Source organism: Molothrus aeneus, chromosome 1 (assembly GCF_037042795.1).
Source record: "Molothrus aeneus isolate 106 chromosome 1, BPBGC_Maene_1.0, whole genome shotgun sequence".
In the NCBI taxonomy this organism is placed as follows: Eukaryota; Metazoa; Chordata; class Aves; order Passeriformes; family Icteridae; genus Molothrus; species Molothrus aeneus.
Window position 1 is genome coordinate 145,523,063 of NC_089646.1, and position 20,781 is coordinate 145,543,843.

Genomic DNA, 20,781 nt, shown 5'->3' on the forward strand with positions numbered 1-20,781 from the left:
AGTTTAATACACTGCATTCATTGCTTAAATGTATGCATTGTGACCCTATCCATTACAAATTGAGAACTCTGGTGTAAAATCCAAACTATTCTGTAATTGTGTTTTCTTGATCTGAAAGATCTATTATAAATATGCATCTCTTTATGGTGTCTCTGCTGCTAAGATTTATTAACACAGCCTGGACATATTTGGAGTTCTACATTTTGACATCACTACAGATTCTGTTAAGTGCACTTAAGTTAGACCTGCTGTCTTTGTAATCATTGAAGTAGGTAACTGTGAATAGTTTCAGAGATACCTCATGATGGTATTTAGCCTTTAACAGCCTGGTCTGATCCCTGACCCTTCTGTAACCAAGCTGGGCAGGTTTAAACCAGAGATTTGTGATGTTGCACACTGTGATTTCTGATGGAGGCTATCAGTTGAGTCAATTGAAAAAATTATTTGGTGTTGTTAAAAATTATGCATTTTAGTGACTTTATTCAGAAGGTATTGACATGGTGTTTTCAGAGGAGAGGACTAGGTGCACTGAAGTGCAGATGAATAAATGGTAACTCACAGTGTTAGCACATAGATTTCAAAATCATTGCTCAAAATTAACACCTTAACATTCTGTAGAGGCAAAACAAAAGCTCTGTGTTAATTTCTTCAGTCCAAAGGCTCCATGGAAGTACTTTGCACTTTGGTAGAGACCTGTAAACACCCATTAGTTATTGAACTGAGGTACTGCTTTACTAAACTATTGTGAGGTCCTACTTGTGATCACCTGATACTGCACACACATGACTAAGAATCTTTGCTTTCATTTGCTAAATTACTTAAAATGCAGATAACTGGCATTTGATCACCTTAGCATTTCAGAGATTTTAAATCCACAGTCAATCAGAATACTTGCAAAGTACAGTAGTTTTGTCATTCTGAATATATGAAGTTCAGGTCTTTCTGTAGTTGTGCTTCTCTTTAAATTTGTGATCTTTTCTCTTGGCCTCTGTAACCCTGCACCATTTATGTTACTTTAACTGTTAAATATTGAGCAAACATAATTTCAGCAAGCAATCTGGGTTTTGAAGTTTAAGTAAAAGGAAAATATTGGTACACTTTCTAATCTAACAATACAATATTTGTAATGCTGATATAACAATATTATCACTAGCTGTTATTTTCAATTCTAACACCAATAGATGATTTTGCTGGTAGGGTAAACTAGGTTAACTATATGGAAGAAATTTGAATTTAAGACTAAAAGAAAAAAAAAACATTGCATACTTTATATAATTTCTTTGGTAAGAGCTTACTACAGCAGGAACAAGAAACAGCTGATGTACAAAATTTTCGGAAAATGAGATTGATTGCTTTGTAAAAACTCCTGCCAGTGTTTCTGGTTTACCTTGCTCTTAAGAGGGATGAACTGTTCATCTTGTTACTTTCTCATGTTACTTTGTGGCTGTTTGTTTTACTTCAACCATCTCTTAACAGTCCAATTTACTCCCTAATTTAAATGCCTGCCATTCTAATATCTGCCCTGAAAGTTCCCAGTTTGGGCTGGTCATGAGGCAAGCAAGAACTGTTTTATCAGCTTAAAGACATCATTTTGGGCAGGCTCCAGTGTTAATCTGTGATATGCAATTAAAAATCTGTTTAAATATAAAATTGATCTATGCACTGGAAATTCAAAGCACTAAATTAAACATGAGCAGCATGATTGATATTTCTATTGCAATATGATTTAGGTTGTTTATTAATGCAGATAGTGATATTTATATTATTTTAAACATGGAAAGCCATGAAATAGAATACCAGTAAAATAATACCAACAAAATAAATTGCTTCAAATTACTACAATTCATTTGAGCTTGAAGAATTGCAATAAGCAGTACCACTGCAAGCCCAGTTGTGCTGTTGTATTTGTGGCACAGCATCCTGTCCTTGCATGAGGGGACTTGTGTCACTTCTTTGTTCTCTAACAGGAGAAGTAGAACTGGAAGCATATTATAAAGTGGACTGGGAATGCTGTGGTTTGCATTCTTTTTTAATCTGAAATCAGTCTTCTAGTGATAAAATTGATTCTGGAATGGTGACAAAATCAGTAGTTTACCAAGTCTAATCTCTGGTCGTCTTTCTCTGTGCTGGGTGTTAACTGCAGACCTCCCACTCTCACTGTGTGGGAGGTGGCTGGCTAGACTCCTTAAGAGGAATAAATTGCAATTAAAAGTAGCAGTTAAAAATAAAAAAGGTAGGAACTTATACTTCCTGATTGTATTTGTTACTTGCCCTTCTGACTGACCACCTTGTCCAATTTTGTGGTTATGTGTAAGGCATAGTGATTGCACAGTTGAAAAGCAGACTTTGCAAGCTTTCACACTTTATGTAGGATTTGAGAATTTAAGATTCTCTATCTAAAATTATTTTCAATCAAGAAAAGTAAAAGCCAAGAATAACATTGCAATGGATACAGGCATAATAGCAGTTTCTATTTTCAAGTTACTATAGAAGGGCAGTTTGGGGAGTTCTGACAGTAAGATGGGTATTTGCTTGACTGGAGAGATTTCTGCCCAATACAAGTGTTCCCTCAAGCAGTTACTAATCACTTTGTCAGATGTGCTTGTGTTGAAAATTACTGAGATACCGAAATTTGTTGTGTTGTGACTGTTGGTATTAAATCATATTTGGATGTCAGGTCAGGATTTCTTCTCAATAATAAAGTTTAAATACTAATTCATCTAACATTGAGACTAAATTTCTTTTGAGATTGTTTGGATGGAGTGTTCTCACATCTTTTCATCGAAATGGCAGTGACCTAAATGAATTACGTGCATTTGGGTGATCCTTTTGAGCTCTTTTTAGAAATGAGACAAGACGTTGATAGCATGATGATGTGGGAAAGTGTCACTTTTTTCTTTTACTAATGTGCTAAAATATACTTATTGCTCTACAGATGGCAGAGCAGTTCAGTCCTGTAACAGAGACAAATGGTAATTAGGAAACCTAAGAAAGGAATAATTTGGATAGTGTTTCGTGTCAGTGATAAGTATTCCAGTAAGCTAAATGCACTTGAAATACAGACATAGGCAAGAGCCTGAATCACTCTTAAAAGGATTATGGTCTTAGGTGAGTGGAAAGACTCAGGTGGCCCCAGGTGTGGCTGTGCAGCTCTGTGTGCTGTGTGGCAGGAGCCAGCACACAGAGCTGAGCAGCTGCTGCTGCCTGGGTTACACAGCCCAGAGCTGTCCTGCAGCTGGGGACACCTGGCATTGAAAAGTGCTGTGGGAGGTGATGCACCAATTTCTGTTGTTCTTGCTGGCCCTTCAGCTTTCCAACTAGTGGCATTGTGGGGTGTTCCCAGGAAGGCTCAGCAGTGGGAGCAGGTGTTGTGTCAGCTGTGTTCTATCCCAGTAGATTTGTGTTGGTCTGGCCCTGTTGGGAAGGCTTGATATGTTCTTGCCTTTTCCCCAGAATCTTTCTATGACTGAATTTACTAAATTATCTTAATGCTGCTTATTTAATGCATTCCAGATCAGCTCCATATTTTGTCTTTTTGAATATTTTGGCCAATAGCTGGTATTTTTCAGGACTTTTGTTTTTTTACATGCTTATGCTTTTGTTGGGCTCTTCTGTTGAGAGACACCAAAGGTAACTGGTGCCTCCAGGATTTTGCATGTAAAAACCTGAGCCCTTTGTGACTTTACAGAGCTGCAGTTTTGTATAATATGTCCTTGGCATGGTCCTAAAATGGACCAAGGGTCTGATGAAAATTAGACTTTCCTAATTACATTTTGATGAATCTTGAAGCTCTAACTATAGTTATAGGACAGTAATAGAGGGTTTTGAATTACTTCAATAATATTCTTTATGAATAATTTTTATTCTAATTTGATTATTTGAAAATTATTATAAATATTAGCAGTGAAAATTGCAATTTCAGTTTTGTTTTGTTCACAGTTTATTACTTCCTAACTTGCACCAGATAAAGAGCTAAAATAACAACTAAATATTAAACTAAATATACTTTTCTAAATAATACAAGATGAGAATTGTCAGTATATGATGCCAAATTCTGACAAGTCATGGTACTTTTACATGTTATTTAAATGTAGATTTATGAAAGAAAGTGAATTATTTAATTATTATTAAAATCAATGAAAAATTCAGAGCAGAAATGTTTTATACATAGGACTACAAATATTGTACCAGAGCTTAATTTCTTTGTTAACATAATGGAGCATTAACTTAAATGCTACTGACAGTGTCAGCACCTTTAACTATTACTCTTGTCATGGGTTCCTATTACAGTGAAAAAAAAAGGAAACAAAAAGTCTTAAAAGTGTCAGCAAAAGTACATTTTAACCAGTAGAGGTAGTTTAAAAGTGAATGCAAATTCTAAAATATAGGAATAAACCTCCTGTGGCATGTATTGTCTTGTATGTAAGACTAAGGTCCAGGCATTCATGTGCAGTAATGACCTGTTAAATGTGATGATGGTATGAGCAATATTGACATTTCAGTGATCTGACCCAGCCCTGGCTGGCTGCAATCCTTCTGGAATGCCGAGTAAATCCATCTTCTTGTTTTCAGCACCCTCGTCCCATGTACATGCCTTGCATCTGGAAATGCCTTTAACCAATAGTCTCAAGTTACCCAAAGGGAATAGTAAAAAAAAGAGGTCTTCCACATCAGTGAGCTCTGAAGGGACAGAGATACAATGCTCTGTGCCCATAAAGGAGAAATGTTTTGAGAGTCTGAAGGAGAAAATATTAAAGAACGTGATTGAGAAGGAGAAGCATTCAGAAGTTGGTAAACTACAATACTTTTTGTTTCCAGTGCTTTAGACAATAAAAATAATTGTAAAATGACATTAAAAATAATTGTTTTGTTTGTACGTTTCTTAATATTGTGTGCTGTTAGGATTTTTTACAGTCTAATGACTTATACAAGAAATTAGGTCATCAGCCAGACATTGGCCTTAGGTGTTACATTTTTCAATTTGCAGGTGCAGCTAGAATGGAAAGAAAAGGAAAACTGGAAGAGAAAAGTTCTTCAGCATATGGTATGTGGAGAGCAATATTATTTTTACAAAAAAAGGAAAAATTCTCTAATACTTCCTGTCTCTGAAGAGCAAATGTAAAAGCATAAAATATTTCCTGGGCCCAGCTGCATTTTTTGTTTGTTAAGGGCCTAAAAAGAGTTGTTATGCATATGACAGCTTTGTAACAGAAGAATAATTTATAAGATAAAATGAAAGTGCCCATAGCAAGAAGTTTGAAGGATCCTAAAGTATCTATGAAAGGCCCACTGCCTCTGGTTTTTCATTTGATTGGGGTTTTTCTTAGTAGAATGAGTAATACTGGCTACTCCATTGTACTGTCAGATTTGAGATGAGAACAGCAAACAAGGGTTACTAGCAAAACATGTGGCGATTCATGAATCAAAATACAGATTAAGAGGAGTCTGTTTTTATCCTGTGTTCAAAATAAAATAAGTTATTAGGGACTGGCAAGAATTGAGAAGTGATTCTACTTTGTTTTTCCAGGAGGTAAAAGCTTTGTCTCTGTGTTCCCCAAGAAGATAAGACTGCTCCAGTTTGTGTGCAGGAAACAATCCTGACTTTCAGGCTTATTTTTTGTAACAAGTTAATTTCCTTGTTTTTTTTCTCCCTGCTGATAACTTAAGAAGTTATTGTGGAGTGAAAATGTAGGGTGTATTTTGTCTAGGGAGAATTAACAGGATAAAAAAAGTCTTTCAAAGTCAAAGTACTTGTCCTTGTATATACCAACAGTGGTTAAAAGTGAACTGCAGCATAAAAAATGTGTCAGAATCAGTTTTCTGTGAGGATGCCACTGTATAGTGCAGAGTGCTGACAGCAGCACTCTGATACTGAAATTTCCTTCAAGTGTCTTTCTGTAGGCCTAATATGTGTTTCTAGGACAATGTAACCTTTATAATTGGGAATTTTGCCCTTGTGAAAGCTCTTTCTCTTGCCCAAATGTTTTTGTCATAAACTGTAAGTAAAATAGAAGTTATAAGCTATTTATGTGATGTTACATATTTTGTGTACGTTGCTGTATTTTTTCTGCCTTGATATCTTACTTAGAAATACTTAAATGATATAATATTATTTGTCAAATGAGATTTCTTTGAACTATTATACCAGCAATTGATAAGAGGTGTGTCCAAGATGTCAAGTAAATTAACTGAATCATTTTGATCTGACTAGACAACTGAAGCACTTGATTTTGAATGCCTTGTTTAGGCTAAGCTGCTTTAAATTGTTTAATTTTTATTTCAGGTAAAAAGAAAGAAAAAGAAAAGGAGAAAAAGGAAAAGAAGGAAAAAGATCATAAACCAAAACAGAAAAAGAAGAAGAAAAAAAAGAAGAAATCAAAACAGCATGGTAAGTTCAATTTATATGTTTTTAATGTAAGTAAAACCACCCAGTGTATTTCTATCATTAGATAGTAAAACTTGTTTGTAAACAATATAAATGTAAAATTTTAGAAATGTCCAAGAGTAATTTTTAGCCTTAAATACGAAAAGGACACTTGGGACTTCTTTTTTTCCTTGCATTTATAGCCTGTCTCTCTCTATGTGTTAGACACACATATTTCACAGGGTTTTTTTTCCTTCTTCAAAAAGATATGCTTGTTGTTTTCATCTCTTTAAATTCTTCATTGAAAGCTCTGTATACATGTCATACCTATTTTGCTTGGACAGTAAAATCATTCTAGTGTCTAGTTAGTTGCTACATTCCAGTGGTTTGCTGTATGCAATGCACCCCCTCTTTAACAGTTAACCCTTCATAGATGAGGTTTGCATCTCTGTTGTAACAGCCTTGTCTGTTGCCTTGACAAATGGGGATTATATTTTGTGGATTATGTGTTTCCCTGTCCAAAATTTGTGCTATACCATGAAAATGCTTCCAGATCATGCAGTGCTTTAGTGTGAATTGCAATATTGTAAGTTTTGTGTAGTTCTTCATCCTTATACTGGAGTAACATAATTTTAAGCTATAAACCTCAAATGCTTATTCTACTTAAAAATCAGTGGGAGCTTCTTACTTGCACTGAGAAGGCATCTAAGTATTTGCAAGAAGATTCTGATAAGTGTGTCCAGTATTGTTCTTTGGTTTTATCTTCTTGTGGTCATAAGGGGGTCTGTTGTGGGCTGGGGTTTTCTCTTTCTTTTTTTCATCTTTTTTTTCCTTTGGTCATTTTGCCAGCTTGTCTTGGAAATTAGAAGCTTGGCAGAGGTACCATGATTAGGTTCCAGTTTCTAGGAGCCTTATCCAGTGTTTGTAAATATGAGAAGAAAATATGCCCAATGTCTCAACAAATAGAAATCTTAAATCCAGATGCAAAAAGCAATTTGGGTAAAACTTGAATGTTTTATTCTTTAAAAATTCATCTTGTGAAAATCTGGGTTTAACAATCCAAACGTATTCCATTTGGACTTTTTTTAACTGGGGAAAAAATTTGAAATACTCTGGTAGACTCTGACTGAAAAAGCCTGAAAAAGCCCATCTGTCAAAAGAAACAGGACCCTCTCCAGGACTAGGTCACTCTACTCCAGGCATGGATAAAAGTGTAAAGGTGTGAGGCATTCTCCTTTTGTTTCAAATTAAGAAGAGGGAGCAGGTACATTGTGTACCCCAGGTAAGTTTTGAACAAGACTTTAAGACAAAACAGAAAGCCCAGCAAAGACTGGTTTTGTGCTCCAGGTGTTGTGTGCATGACTTACTGATTGCATTAAGCCCATGTGTAGCAGAAAGTAGCAATGCCTGATAGTCCTGCTGCTCTGTTGCAGTGAGGCTGAAAGCCATGCAGCATGAGGTAATCAACTCTGCTGCTCTTGGAGCTGACTACAGTGCATACACTTGGGAATGGCTGGAGATGTTGTGCTGTGGACAGAGACTGTAAAGAGGAAGGTGGCTTCATGGAAGGTGATCTAGGAGAGAAGGATATTATGGAACCCATAGCAGGAAAACTGTAGTGATAGGTGGGAGCAGGAATGCTTCCTACAGAAGGGTGGAAGTGCAGTAATCTGATCACTTGCTTATATTTGAAGTACTAATTTTTCAGAGTAGTAAATGGGTAGCTACTCCTAATTACTGATTGAAGCCATGCTTGGGTGGGTCCAGAGGAAGGGCACAATGATGATCAGAGGGGTGGAAAACTTCCCCTGTGAGAAGAGGCTAAGAGTCTGTTTTAGTCTCTCTTATGAAAAAGAGAATGCTGGGGAAAGACCATATAGCAGACTTCTAGTACTTACAGGAGACCCAAAGAAAGGATTGGGAGGGGCTCCTGAATAGGGAGTGTGGTGGTAGGGCAAGGGGTAGCAGTTTTAACCTGAAAGAGGGTAGATCTAGATTAGTTTAGATATTTAGAAGAAGTTCTTCTCTGTGGGGTGGTGAGCCACTGGAATGGGTTGCCCAGAGAAGTTGTCGATGTCCCATCCTGGGAAGTGTTGAAGGCCAGTGTGGATGGACCTCTAAAAGTGTGGATGAAAAACCTGGTCTACTAGAAGGTGGGGGGGAACAGGATGATCTTTAAGGTCCCTTCCAACCCTAACTGTTCAATGATTTGCAATGACTTTCCTAGGACAGTCTCTCCAGTCATGATTAGGGACAGCCAAATGTGTTTGTAATGTGTTTCTTGAGAGTGTTACAAGTAATTTGATAGAGGAAGAGATACAATGCTGGTTATCAAGGTCAATGTCAGTAGCGCTGTGTGACCAGAAGGCAGAAACACATGATGTTGTCTGTGTTTGTGTGTGTGTTGTGACAGCCTCACCCTGCTCCTCTCTCTGGCTGAGCAGGAAGATAATACAGAGGTGTGTAAGTACAGTGGGGATTTCTGCAGCAGGTGGGCTCAGACACTGCCCAGTAGCTCCTCTGAATCCCAGTCTTTCCAATTTCTGTGCCTGCAGGTATGAGTTCATGGGGCAGCAGCCCCACTGCAGGACAGACAGTCTCACTTCCATGTGCATTCTCACATGCTCCCAGTGTTGGCCAGGACTCCCTGGGTCCCCAGAGCCCCCCACCCCAGCTCTCCTGCTTAGAGAGCCACTTCCACCCAGAGCTGGCCCTTGCAGACCCACTCACCCCTTGCTCCTAGGCCACTTCACCTGCTCATCACCTGGTCCAGCCTGATCCATGCAAGCAATCAGACACTTGGACTGGCTGCAGGTGCTGCAGCATGAGCTCATGGGCCTCTGTGACCAGAGACCCCTGGCACAGGGCTGGCACTGTTGTCACTGCTGTCTCTGAGTGCTGGCACCACAGACACGTGGACCCTTTGACCTGCAGGGCTACTCCATTTGCTGGCACACAGAGCATGTACATGAACCCTGAATGGAGAGCCCCTTCTCCAGGTAAGAGATTGAAATGAGGTTTAATAAAAATTACAGAATAGTTGAGGTTGGAAGAGACCTCTGGAAGTGCAGTTGTCCAACCCCCTTGTCCTAGTTGTCCGGGATTTTATCCAGACAGCTTATCAATGTCTCCAAGGAAGGAGACTTACAACCTCTGCCAGCACAGGCTGGATGCAGAGCATGGCCAGGCAAGTGTACTGACCACAAGACTTTATGCATATGTGGCTTTTTTTGTTCTGTTATTCCTGTGTTCTGCCCATAATTGTTCTTCCCCAAATCACTTCAGTCCATCCATTATCCCTACCTTTATTTTCTTCCCTAAACATTTCACAGTAATTCATAAACCCAAAATTATTTTCCCCCACATCCCATAGTGTCCTCCATTGGCAACCCCCAGGCTGCAACTGCCCTTAGTCCAGAAGATGATCCAGAGAGCCGCTGTGGGTAACACATCCTGATGGGTTTCATGCAATGGTGGTGATGGCACTGCTGGGAAAGTCTGAAAGGGGCCTGGCCAGGGGGTGTTTGTTGTTTGCCTGCTCATCCTCCTCCTCTGGGCCTGTGTATGTATACTCTCTGGGATGCTCCCTAGCCCATCCCAGGACCTGTTGACCCATTGATGTCTCCTGACATGGCCTGGGAACATGCAAAGACAATTTTCTTTGAGCTCCCTGTGCTCCTCTGCAGGGGTGCAGACAAGCTTTTATCACTTAAGCTGGCAGGGTCATCCGTGGTTGCTTCTAAGTAGCAATGCTGGTAGTGCTGCAAGCAGACTTAAGGCATGAGAGAGTCACCAGCAGCATCTCTAAGGATAGCAGATGGTGCAGGATGAATTGTGGAGAAAAGAAGACTGCATAATGTTCTAGGAAAAATTACCCCTCCGTACATTCAGAGGTGGCAGAGTTACAAATGGTGATACTTATTTATCAAACTTGATTATGTTTCTTACTGGAAATTTTGTAATAAAATATTACAAAGAGTTTTTGCCATTTCTTACTTACAGGTTCATCATCCTGATACCTCAGCATTGATAGTCTTTGCTTGTCAACATAATGCTGCTGGAGTAAAATCTATACACCTTTTTTTTTTTTTTTACATTTGTTATAAATTTTACTGTTGTTAGAGCAACTTCTTTTCTTTCAACATTTCAGATTACTCGGATTATGAAGACAGCTCTGTGGAATTCCTGGACAGGTGCTCCTCTCCCTTGACGCGCTCCTCGGGCAGCTCTCTGACCCTGCGCAGTATGTTCTCAGAGAAGAACACCTCGTACCAGTACCCTAGAGCCATCCTCTCTGTTGACCTTAGTGGAGAAAGTAGGTTGAATGAACAGCAGATTTAAGTTTGTAGGTTTAATTTGTTAAGAAAGGGAATTTTAAAGGAAATAATTTGGTTTTTGTTTGGGATTGTAACTATAAATGTGGTGACTGATTTATCCTTCATCTATTTAAATCAAAAAGCTTGCACTCCTCAAGCTGTTCTACATTGTACTTGCTTTGGTTTAAGTGTTGATACTCTGCATCTGAGGAGAGCACATTAAAGGCACTTTGCAGAATTCATCTTGAAATCTCATGTATCAGCAGTGTGTTTGAGAGTGATTTTTGTTGCTAGTGCAGATTAAGATTTTTACCTGTCGAAGCTCCTTGTATTTCTTTCAGTTATTATGTCTCTCCACACAGTTTCACATGTATTTATTTCTATTAGACCTTTCAGATGTGGAGTTCTTGGATGATTCTTCCACAGAGAGTTTGTTACTTAGTGGTGATGAATACAATCAGGATTTTGATTCAACCAACTTTGAAGAGTCTCAGGATGAAGATGATGCTATCAATGAAATTGTTAGATGCATTTGTGAACTTGATGAAGAAAATGGTTTTATGATTCAGGTAAAGAAGTTTGGTGTGTGGAGTTACATTTTCCATGTGAATGTTTTGCTTGTGAAGGTGCCCTTTTGATGTGTCACAGACTGGAATTATGTAGAGAGCAGTACATAAGTGAACAAGAACAAAATATTTCTTTGTTCTGCACTTGGTTTGGCTCTGTTCAGTGGATACAGAGCTGTTCCTCTAGGATGGGGTTTCTCTAGCAATTTGATACATAGGACAAATTGCTGAGTAACCTTTTTCTTTATAGCCAGCTGATAAATTTGGAATAAAGTATCCTCGGCCACACACAAACCATTCTGCTTCTGTTCCCCAGACCATCCAGATTTTACAAGCCCTCCTGGCTTGGCCCTTGTGCTTTGCAGTACCACTTGTAGAAACCTCTCTGCTCACTGTAAATGTCCCTCCTCTGTGTGCAGTGTGTCTCCTGTGCAGACACTAAATACTGTCAATACTGTGATGTGTGTTTCATCTTTAGAACAGCACTTCTCACACTGGGTATCACTACCAGGTTTTAGAAACTGCTGAGAATTTACATCTTAAGTTGGTATAGATAAAAGGGAAGAAGAGTATTCCATGTCTACACAGCATTCAGATGTTGACAGATTGCAACTGCTGCTTATTACTTTGTACTCCAGTTAGGAGAGTATTTCCCATCTTTGAGAAATTTGAAGTATTTTTTCTCAAGCAATTTATAATGCAGTGGTTAAATCAGATGCAAAAAGCAGTAAGGAAGAACTCAGTTGTCAACAACTTTAAAAAGGTCATGAACCTTCTGGTTTTTTTACCCCCATTCAAAATCAGGTTTGTATTCAACTACTACTGTGGTACAGTTCCAGCCGATAGTATGGAGCTCTTTAGTCAAGATTTAAAGGAAACAAGTAGGGCTGTCATGTGTTAGTGGACTCAGTGTTCTGGAACTGACAGAGCCCTGGAAATGAAGGGCACACAGGCTGTCTTGGGGAGCAGACTAACAGGCTGTGCTGTGTTGGAGGAACTGAGCAGTTCAGCTGTGGTAACAATTGGAAAAATGGACTGGTGTAACAATCTTCTGAGACAGGAGGGGACACGGTAGCTGTAGTGACAGGAGAAATGGTGACTTCAGTGTCTTGGACAGGTTGATGCTCAAAGGCATGTCAAAGCAAAGAAGAGAGATTTTCGGCAGTGAGCCAGCAGATATTTAAAACACTGGCAAGCACAGAGTTGAGAAAGGGAAGTATCTTTATAAGAGGCAGTCTCCTGCCTGTTTTTGAAGTCCAATGGCAGCCTGATTTTTCCTCTTCATGCTTGTCTCACTGAGAGCAACCAGTTTGCTGTTTCTAGGCTCTCATGTCTTACCACTTCTATTTTGCTCTCCTATTCTCTTGTTTCTCCTCTTTCATTTTCTCTTAATTTTCTTTTTCTTTTAGATTTTCCATTGGTGCGATATTAAAAGCACATCTTTCTAGCGCACTGGAGAGATGCTTTGTAAATATAAATAATTAAACTGAAGAGTTTTCTACTTTTCACTGTTATGCTGTAATGTATTACATTATCTTTCTACTTTACTATAATATTATACTCCTGTCTTATGTTTCACTACTAAATATGTAGGTGCTAAAATACTGAATGTTGCAATAAAATACTATTTAATATTACATCTTCAGTTTCTTTTTTTTTTTTCCTCCAGTCTGAAGTTTGTGGTTGAGGTAACTTTCAGATCTAGAGCTCTTTTTTAGCTTGATGTCTTTGTCTACCCAAACACAAATTGCCCAACTAAAATAATCTTGCTCAAGCCAGCTATTTAAATTAAAGTGCTGTTCTCTGCATTTTGATGATTCAAGAAGTAGCTTCTGGGTTTTTGCATCTACTTGTCTCAGTTTTAGTTTTTGCTTTTGTTGTGTTTTTTTTCTGATGTCAGTGTGAAGAATGCTTGTGTTGGCAGCACAGTGTATGCATGGGACTGTTGGAGGACAGCATTCCAGAGCAGTACATCTGTTACATCTGCAGAGATCCACCAGGTATGGATAAACCACCTTTATCTGCAGCCCTGCTTGGGATTTTTGAGCAAAGATGTTATGAATTTGCTTAAATTGTTCAAGCTTTGTCTGTTTTGTGTTAATGTGTGATGCTTCTTTGGGGCAAGTGATTCTAAGTTTGGCTCTGAGCAGAAACTTACTTTTGTGTTAGTAACATCATGGTCAGCTATGCTAAATCTTATCCATGAACTCAGTTGCCATTGTTTTACTTGTTGAAACTTAATTTCCCCCAAACCTTAGCACTTTTTTATGTCAGCGTAGTCTGAAAAACTTTTCTAAAGAAATCATTTTTGTTCAGGGATCTGTTTTGCTAATACTTGGAATCACATTTGTTCTTTTAAATATTTTCTTAGAGGAAAAGGACTCAGTACCACAGTACATTCAAACATGCTGTGAATGGCATTTCATAGTAATTGCAATTTTATAATGTTTGCATTAGCCCAGAACTGTGTAAAAGTGTGGAACTGAATATTTAAAATACAGAAAATCTATTCCATCTTATAGTAAACAATAGGCACAAACAGAATATGTTGAGTTTCAGATACTTAGGTCAAATTCATAAGAACTAGGAAAACTTTACTTTTAAACTGAATACATTTGATTAGGAAGATGTTGATTTAAAAATTATTCTGTGATAAACCCATTTTTCCTAACAGTTATATGGAGAAAAACTTAAGAATTTGGAAGTAAGTTTTTTTTATTTTCTTCTGACAATTGATACAAATGCACATACCTGTCTTCTGGTAAAATATCCAGCACTCTAGCTGTTTCAAAAGGGCAATGAGACTACAGCCTTAAATTTACTGACATTCTAAATTTAAGAAGTGAAATATGAAAATTGCAGAGTTTTTATTAGCTATTTTTGAGATGAAATATTAGGAAAGTAGAGCTGGTTCCATATGTCCCAGTGTGAATCAAAACTGGTGGTAGAGAGTCTTGTCTGATAGTTCTGTGTGGTGTCTCTTTGAGCAGTCCAGCTTCTTCTTACTAAACCCAGCTAATTTGTCTTGTGCTCTTTCCCTGCACTGTGTTAGGTACTTCGTTTTCCCCTGCTATGCAGAGTCTGTGTCCCTAATTTTTATCTTCTCTCCCTTCCTAACCATTACTTCTTTTCTTTCTATGTCAGGAGAAAAAAGTCATTCTCAATGTCAGTATTTTAAAGTGTATTGGGATAATGGGCAAAAAGGAGATAGACAGGGTATTCTCCTGAAAGGTATGAAGGGCTTCCATCAACCTGTTCTTTGTTCTGTCTATGATGATAGTTATGATTTGAAATCCACTGTAAGATACTGTCAGTCCGTCTGGGTGCCTTGTTGTAAACGATAACATTGCAATAATTAGCATTATGCTTTTCTAGTTTTGGGTGGGCATTTTGGTTTTGTTTTGTTATGGGGTTTTTTTTGGATTTGTTTGGGTTTTTTAGTAGTTATTTAGCTACTGTAGAAGCCTTAGCTAAATCCTCGTTCCTGCTGGTTGGGTTAAGACATAGCAGGGGTACCTGAGGCCCACATACATCAATACCCTCTCTACAAGTCTGGTGAAAGGCACCTCAAAGGGGAGTGGAAGAGCTTTGCTGTCAGATAACTTTGAAATATCTGCTTTTCCTGAAGCCTTTTCTTGGCTTCTAATAAATAGATATTGACTACAGTATTGAAGCAAAACATTTGTCTTTTAGAAAGAAACTGGATGTTTTGGATATATCCATATAAAATCCACTCTAATATTTCTCTTGGTAACTTAGGCTTTCTTTTTTTTTTTTTTTTTTAAAAAAAAAGTAAGTTGAACTACTTAGATAAACAAAATGTCAATGTAAATTTTTTTTGGTGATTTTTATTTTGATAACAGCATAGATCTTAATATCATATAGTTTGATTGCAAAGGTGATTAGATTTTAATTTCAAATGCCATTTAGAGGTTTCAGGCTGATTTTCTTTCTCATAAGTTTTGACTTTCTTCTTAATCCATAAAAACTAAATTCATAAATATTATTAGCAAAATCCTGAGTCATCCTTTCATGGAAGTGAGGAGATATTTAGGCAAGTACAGCACATAAATATAGCACTCTAGTTGTAAACATAATTCTGCTTTAGATGTCCCTCAATTTCTTTATTGCTTACCCCAGGACAGAGGTGGAGTGCCAAATATCTCTATGACAAAGACTGGCTAAACAATGGACACATGTGTGGATTATCATTTTTGAAAGAGAACTACTCTCATCTTAATGCCAAAAAGATTGTGTCAACACATCATCTACTGGCAGATGTCTATGGGGTAACTGAAATACTGCATGGACTGCAGCTGAAGATTGGGATACTGAAGTAGGTATCACTCCAGGCTTTATTTTCCAGCTGTATATATTCAGGTAGCAAAGACTAACATTATTCCATTTGCATTTTTCTCTCACATTGAAATTCTTTCTTGTATAATATTTTAAGTAATTTAAGTGCAAGATGTGCAGTACCCTCAGCTTCAGCAGGAGCTAGGTGTTCAGCACCCAAGCAGATCTGGTTTATTGGGATTATTGGTGATTTTTTGGGTACATTTTGTGTTAAAAGGACATTCTAGATTTATCTTAATTTGGTGAATGACCTAGGAATACTTCTTGTTTGATAATGGTAGTTAATACCTAGGACAATTGGATGCTTAATAGTTAGTCCTCTAAGTGCACTAAGTTCTCTATAACTTGCTTTTTTTCCTCCCCTTCATTGCAGAAATAAGCATCACCCAGACCTTCATCTCTGGGCTTATTCAGGGATGAGAAAAGAACAAGAACAAAGAACTGTTGGGGTAGAGAAAAAGTTGGTGACTTTGCAGGATGCAGTTAATCCAGCTGAAAGGACGTGTCATAGTCAAAACCATAAAGAGCCACCCAGTATACCCCAGAAGATGGAAGAAACATACATCACAAGTGAGCACAGTTACCAAAAACCACAGAGTTTTAGTCATGACTACAAAGCAGTCACTGACCCTATGAGCTCAGATGATGAAGACACAAGTAGCTTTGAGGAAGATCAGGAATATCACACAGCGAATAAAAACTGTTTACAATATTCTTTTAAAGATGGTGGCATGAATGAGCAGGTAAGTATCATTCTTCATCTGGGAAATTTTATTTGGAAAAGTATGTTCAATCTGATAAAACTGTAGTACATACAGGTATTTAAAAATCTTTGTTGCTGTAAGTCAACATATTTATTAAATAAGTCAGCAGAAGTCACTAGAAGCAAACTTGAATCACTGAAATTTTTCCAAGTGAAGTAAGTTCATTTCAGCTGGTGTATGAAATAGAAGGTATGGTTTAAGGTATTGCCTGTGCTAAAAAATCATTCTCAATCCAATGTTTTGAGAGAAAGGAAACCCCATTCTTAAAATGCAGGGTCTTGGAACAAAATTTACATGGTTTTTACAAGGTGAGGAGAATGGGACAGGTTTCCCTTTTTCTCTCAGTTTGGTTATCTGCATGTACTAGGCGGTTTTGGTTGTTGTTTTTGAAACCAAGGCTTTTTTAATGGCGTTTATTATAATACTGTATTCTTCTTTTAATAGCAGTGCTACCTAGAATGTCTTTCACATGTAATGATTTACTGACCAACTAATTTCACCTGATGTGCAACTGCTTTTCAGTCTTCTATATTGCATATTTCTTCTAATGAAACATTTTTAGTCAGGATTATATTTTGCTGTTTAAACGTCTCTTTCTCATTTTTACATTAATGGTTTTAATCCATTATTTCGTGGAAAAGGTCTGAAACTTGTTAATCTGGTTCTAGTGACCAGTTGTCATAGCAAAAACCAAAGAGAACCAAACCTTTCTGTTTTCTGCAATACCATCTGTATGAGGATAAATCATCCAACTCATCCCCCTTTAGAAGTACAGTTTCTGGTGTGGAAGAAATGAGTATGATGCATCTTTTTTCTTTTTAATTTTAGTTCTAAATGTGGCATGTAAGCTGTATAGTCTGAATGGGGAATTTTAGGCTCATTCTAATTAAAAATACCTGTTTCTATGCTAAATTTGCTACACTGCACAACTATATTCAGATTTCTAGTAAGGAGACATGCAGCAGTGTCAAATACTCTTGCCTTCCAACAGTAGTTTAAATCATCATTGTAAACATTATAAATAGTATAAAGATATTTAGGATTAAAGGAAAATATGCATGAGCAGTTAAACAAAACTAATATTTCCTTCAGAGATTCAAGCATATATCTAAAAAGCTGGGTACTCTCTCTTTGGCACTGGCCCCAACAGATCTCTTCTTGGTTTAAGAGTGTTCTTTCCTTTGGAGACACCTTGATACTAAAATAAGGTCTTCTGCCCAAACATGATTGGCATGGAAAAGCTCTCCTTGGTTTCTCCATAAACCTGTCTGAACTTACTTTAAAACTGACATTGAAGGATCATTTTTAAATGATCTGACTTCTCTCTAAGGTGCCTTTTATCTTTTCCTTGTCAAAGTTTGGTTGGGGCTTTGAATTTTCCTTTCTAGCATTCTTCAGAACCTTTTAATATTCTGGTTCTCCTTACCATTTTGTCTTACCCTAATCTGCAGTTCTGTTACATACTTCACTTTCTCTTACAAACAGTGTTTGGATCAACTGTTTTCAAGTCCCTTTTTGGGCCATGCATTATCTTTAAAATTGTATTTAGTTTCCTTGGTTTTGCTTCTGAAAGCACAAGACTTCCCCACCTGAATCTCCTGTTATTTCTTGTCCATGAGCTGTATCCTTCCCCTGCCATCCCTGCCTGATTGCCTACATTGATCTCAGAGGTTAGAGGAGAACCTGTTGGATTTTGTGATTTTTTTTCAAGGAGCCATTTAAATAAATATAGAGGTCATTAAAAGGAAAAAAACAAACCAACATTTATGATGTTATTTAGATATTCAGTTCCTTAACTTTGAAATTTTCTCTATCTTACTGAAGCAGGCTGAAAGATGATTCTGCTTTGAGAATTATGGACTTAGATCCTTTCACAGCAAGGGAAAAGTGGCATTCCTTTAGTTCTGGAGGGTCTGAAAATTATAAGGAATAGTTAATTTCTTACTTATATTGGAAATATTTGTCATAAGATTACAAAAAGTTTGAGTACTGAAAACACTGTGGAAGCAAACCTGATGCCTTCAGAGAAGGGATTTTAAATATCATAAAGGCATCAAAACTCTCATACCTTTCAAATAAAATCTATATCTGATACATAATTTTAACTCTTTTATTGAACTTCATGAATATTAACAATGCTTACCCATCTGAGTTGCTAATAAAGCTGCCTGCAGGTCAGTCAGGGTTTTATTTGTTTGGTTAGTGGTTTTTAATTGATTTCAAGTCTTAAAATGAAAGTTGGGGTTTTTTGCTTAAGTTGTAACTTAAAATCCTTCAGTTCCTATTTTCTTCTTTACGTCTCTTCTCACTCTTCTATGCTTGACTGGAGAAAAAAATATTTTAATAGCAGGCCTAACACCATTTTTTTCTTATGTGGTGTGGAAAATTAGCTGAGCTCTTCAGAGAAGTGTATTAATACAATTAAAATCATTCTTTGCTCTGGCATTTGACATGAACTGACACTGGGTGAGCACATCTATTTGGCATTCTAGTCCTTAAAATAAAATCTTCAATAGTGAAAGAACTTCATTGGATATGAAGTCATAGTGGATATAAAATGGAAGCTAGTAATCTCCTAATTACCTGAGATGCTGAGTATTTTTAACTCATTAAATCTGATCTACTTCCACTCAGTAGCTGAAGCATCAAATACTGAAAGATTAGGAGCTTGTGTATTATCTCTGGCATGCTGTGAAGGTACTAATTATGTTGCAGAAGTCAGTCTTCCTCAGACACAATGTTTGCATAACTCCACATGTTACTATAACTGTCCCCAAGCATGTTCAGTTCTACCCCAGACTTGTGCCAGGAAGGTAGGTGGGGTAATAGCAGGTAGGAAGAGAAGTTTTTTGTCTTAATCGGCAAAGAGAACAGATTGCTCAGAGAGGATGTGAAGTCTCTTCCCTCACTGGAGATACTCCAGAACCATCTGGACACAATCCTGTGCCATGTGCTCTGAGATGACCCTCTGGGACCAGGGGATCCACTGTGGTCCCTTCCAAGCTGACTCATTCTGGGATTCTGTGAAATAGGTTGTCCACCTTATTTGTGCAAAAGAGTGACTGTTGACATCTTAGATACTTCTGCATTGTAGAAAGTTTTCCATGGAAACAAACCTTGGGATTTTGCACATTTTTGGTGGCAGTAGATCCATGCAGTTCAGCACTTTATGATTTAAGTTGCCATTTATATAAAAAGGGCACAGAAGTAAAATCTGTTTTACTGCATTGAAGAAAGTATTTGAACTGATAAACTTCAGTGTTAGGAAAATGAGGCAAAAGGCATAGATGCTTACTTATGTGGAATCTGCATTTTGTTATTTTAGTCTATTGATGTGTCATAGTATGTGGCTTTCTGAGTAAGCTTTTTGTTGTGTATACAGAAGTACAATTCTAAGCAAGCAGAGTTTATCATGTGACTCAAATGTTGAAATCAACACCAGAAATTAAAACAAAGAAAAAAAAAATCTTAAATGGCAATTTTTTTCTTTCTGTTGCTCCTATGAAGAATTCTGCTGAAGGAAACACTGTGTTTGTTTGTAATGAAAGAAAAGGCTCAGAAGAACAAGTGGACACACATCTTCAATGGCAGCTAAATCTCCTCACCCATATAGAGAATGTACAGAATGAAGTCACCAGCAGAATGGACCTGATTGAAAAAGAAGTTGATGGTAACTGCATTGCCAGATTACTTGTTAATGTACCTGTAGCAGCATCTCTCTTAACTAATGTGTTCCAAGTGATCTGAGGCACTGAGGATGGGTTTTTAAGTATTCTGTTCAAATTTGGGTCTCAGATTTATAAGCAGAGCTTGTACCCTTGATCTCCCCACCCCCTTCTTTAAGTTTTCAATGCCAATAAAGTAGGTTAAGTACTCAGACTTCAGAAAGCTTAGATGACTTGTCCAGTCTTTGTCCAGATATGAATCCTAAAGTTGATGGCTTTTTCTACCCCTGGAGTGGTTTTTGCCTGATTGTTCTAGTAATTGACAATATGTAGGGGAAAAAGAAGGTGTTTGTTGTGCCTTCAACTTTGTGGGGGTTTTTTATTAGTAAGCAAGTGGTTTCATGAAGACAATTCAGTCTTCATGGGAAAACTTGAATGAAATTATATTGTATGAGAATATTGTAGCACATAAGTGTCTGTGACTTGCCAGTCATAGAAGCTAGTAATTAAGGGAGCTTGTAGTCTAATCCTAGGACTCCTTAATTAATCTTTTAACAAATAAAGTTGTCTTATTTCTGTTTTCAGTTTTACTTGCAGTATCCCTGTTTTTCCTAGATTCAGTGTTTCTAAACTAATAGGGCTGACGTTTTCCCTTCTCTGTTTCTACAAGCAGAGAAATTCCTTGAAAACATTTGTTGAAGATTGGAAAACCATTCTGTAATCTGGACCTTGTCCACAGGAGCCTGTTAA

The 20,781-nt window shown here is 37.4% G+C and overlaps 1 protein-coding gene across 8 annotated transcripts in view; it reads left to right on the top strand.

The window, feature by feature from the left end:
• Nucleotides 1-20,781, top strand: part of PHF20L1 (PHD finger protein 20 like 1) — a 57,379-nt gene that overhangs the window by 30,812 nt on the left and 5,786 nt on the right. For 3 of the 8 annotated variants that reach the window (XM_066566626.1, XM_066566632.1, XM_066566640.1), the window contains 10 exons: nucleotides 4,573-4,791; nucleotides 4,988-5,044; nucleotides 6,284-6,388; nucleotides 10,515-10,679; nucleotides 11,068-11,249; nucleotides 13,147-13,246; nucleotides 14,391-14,477; nucleotides 15,387-15,582; nucleotides 15,976-16,345; nucleotides 19,874-20,036. In XM_066566626.1, coding sequence (XP_066422723.1) covers nucleotides 4,573-4,791; nucleotides 4,988-5,044; nucleotides 6,284-6,388; nucleotides 10,515-10,679; nucleotides 11,068-11,249; nucleotides 13,147-13,246; nucleotides 14,391-14,477; nucleotides 15,387-15,582; nucleotides 15,976-16,345; nucleotides 19,874-20,036 — 1,644 coding nt within the window. The remainder of the gene's footprint in view (nucleotides 1-4,572; nucleotides 4,792-4,987; nucleotides 5,045-6,283; nucleotides 6,389-10,514; nucleotides 10,680-11,067; nucleotides 11,250-13,146; nucleotides 13,247-14,390; nucleotides 14,478-15,386; nucleotides 15,583-15,975; nucleotides 16,346-19,873; nucleotides 20,037-20,781) is intronic. The other 5 variants (XM_066566643.1, XM_066566661.1, XM_066566656.1 and 2 more) reach the window with 3 other exon arrangements.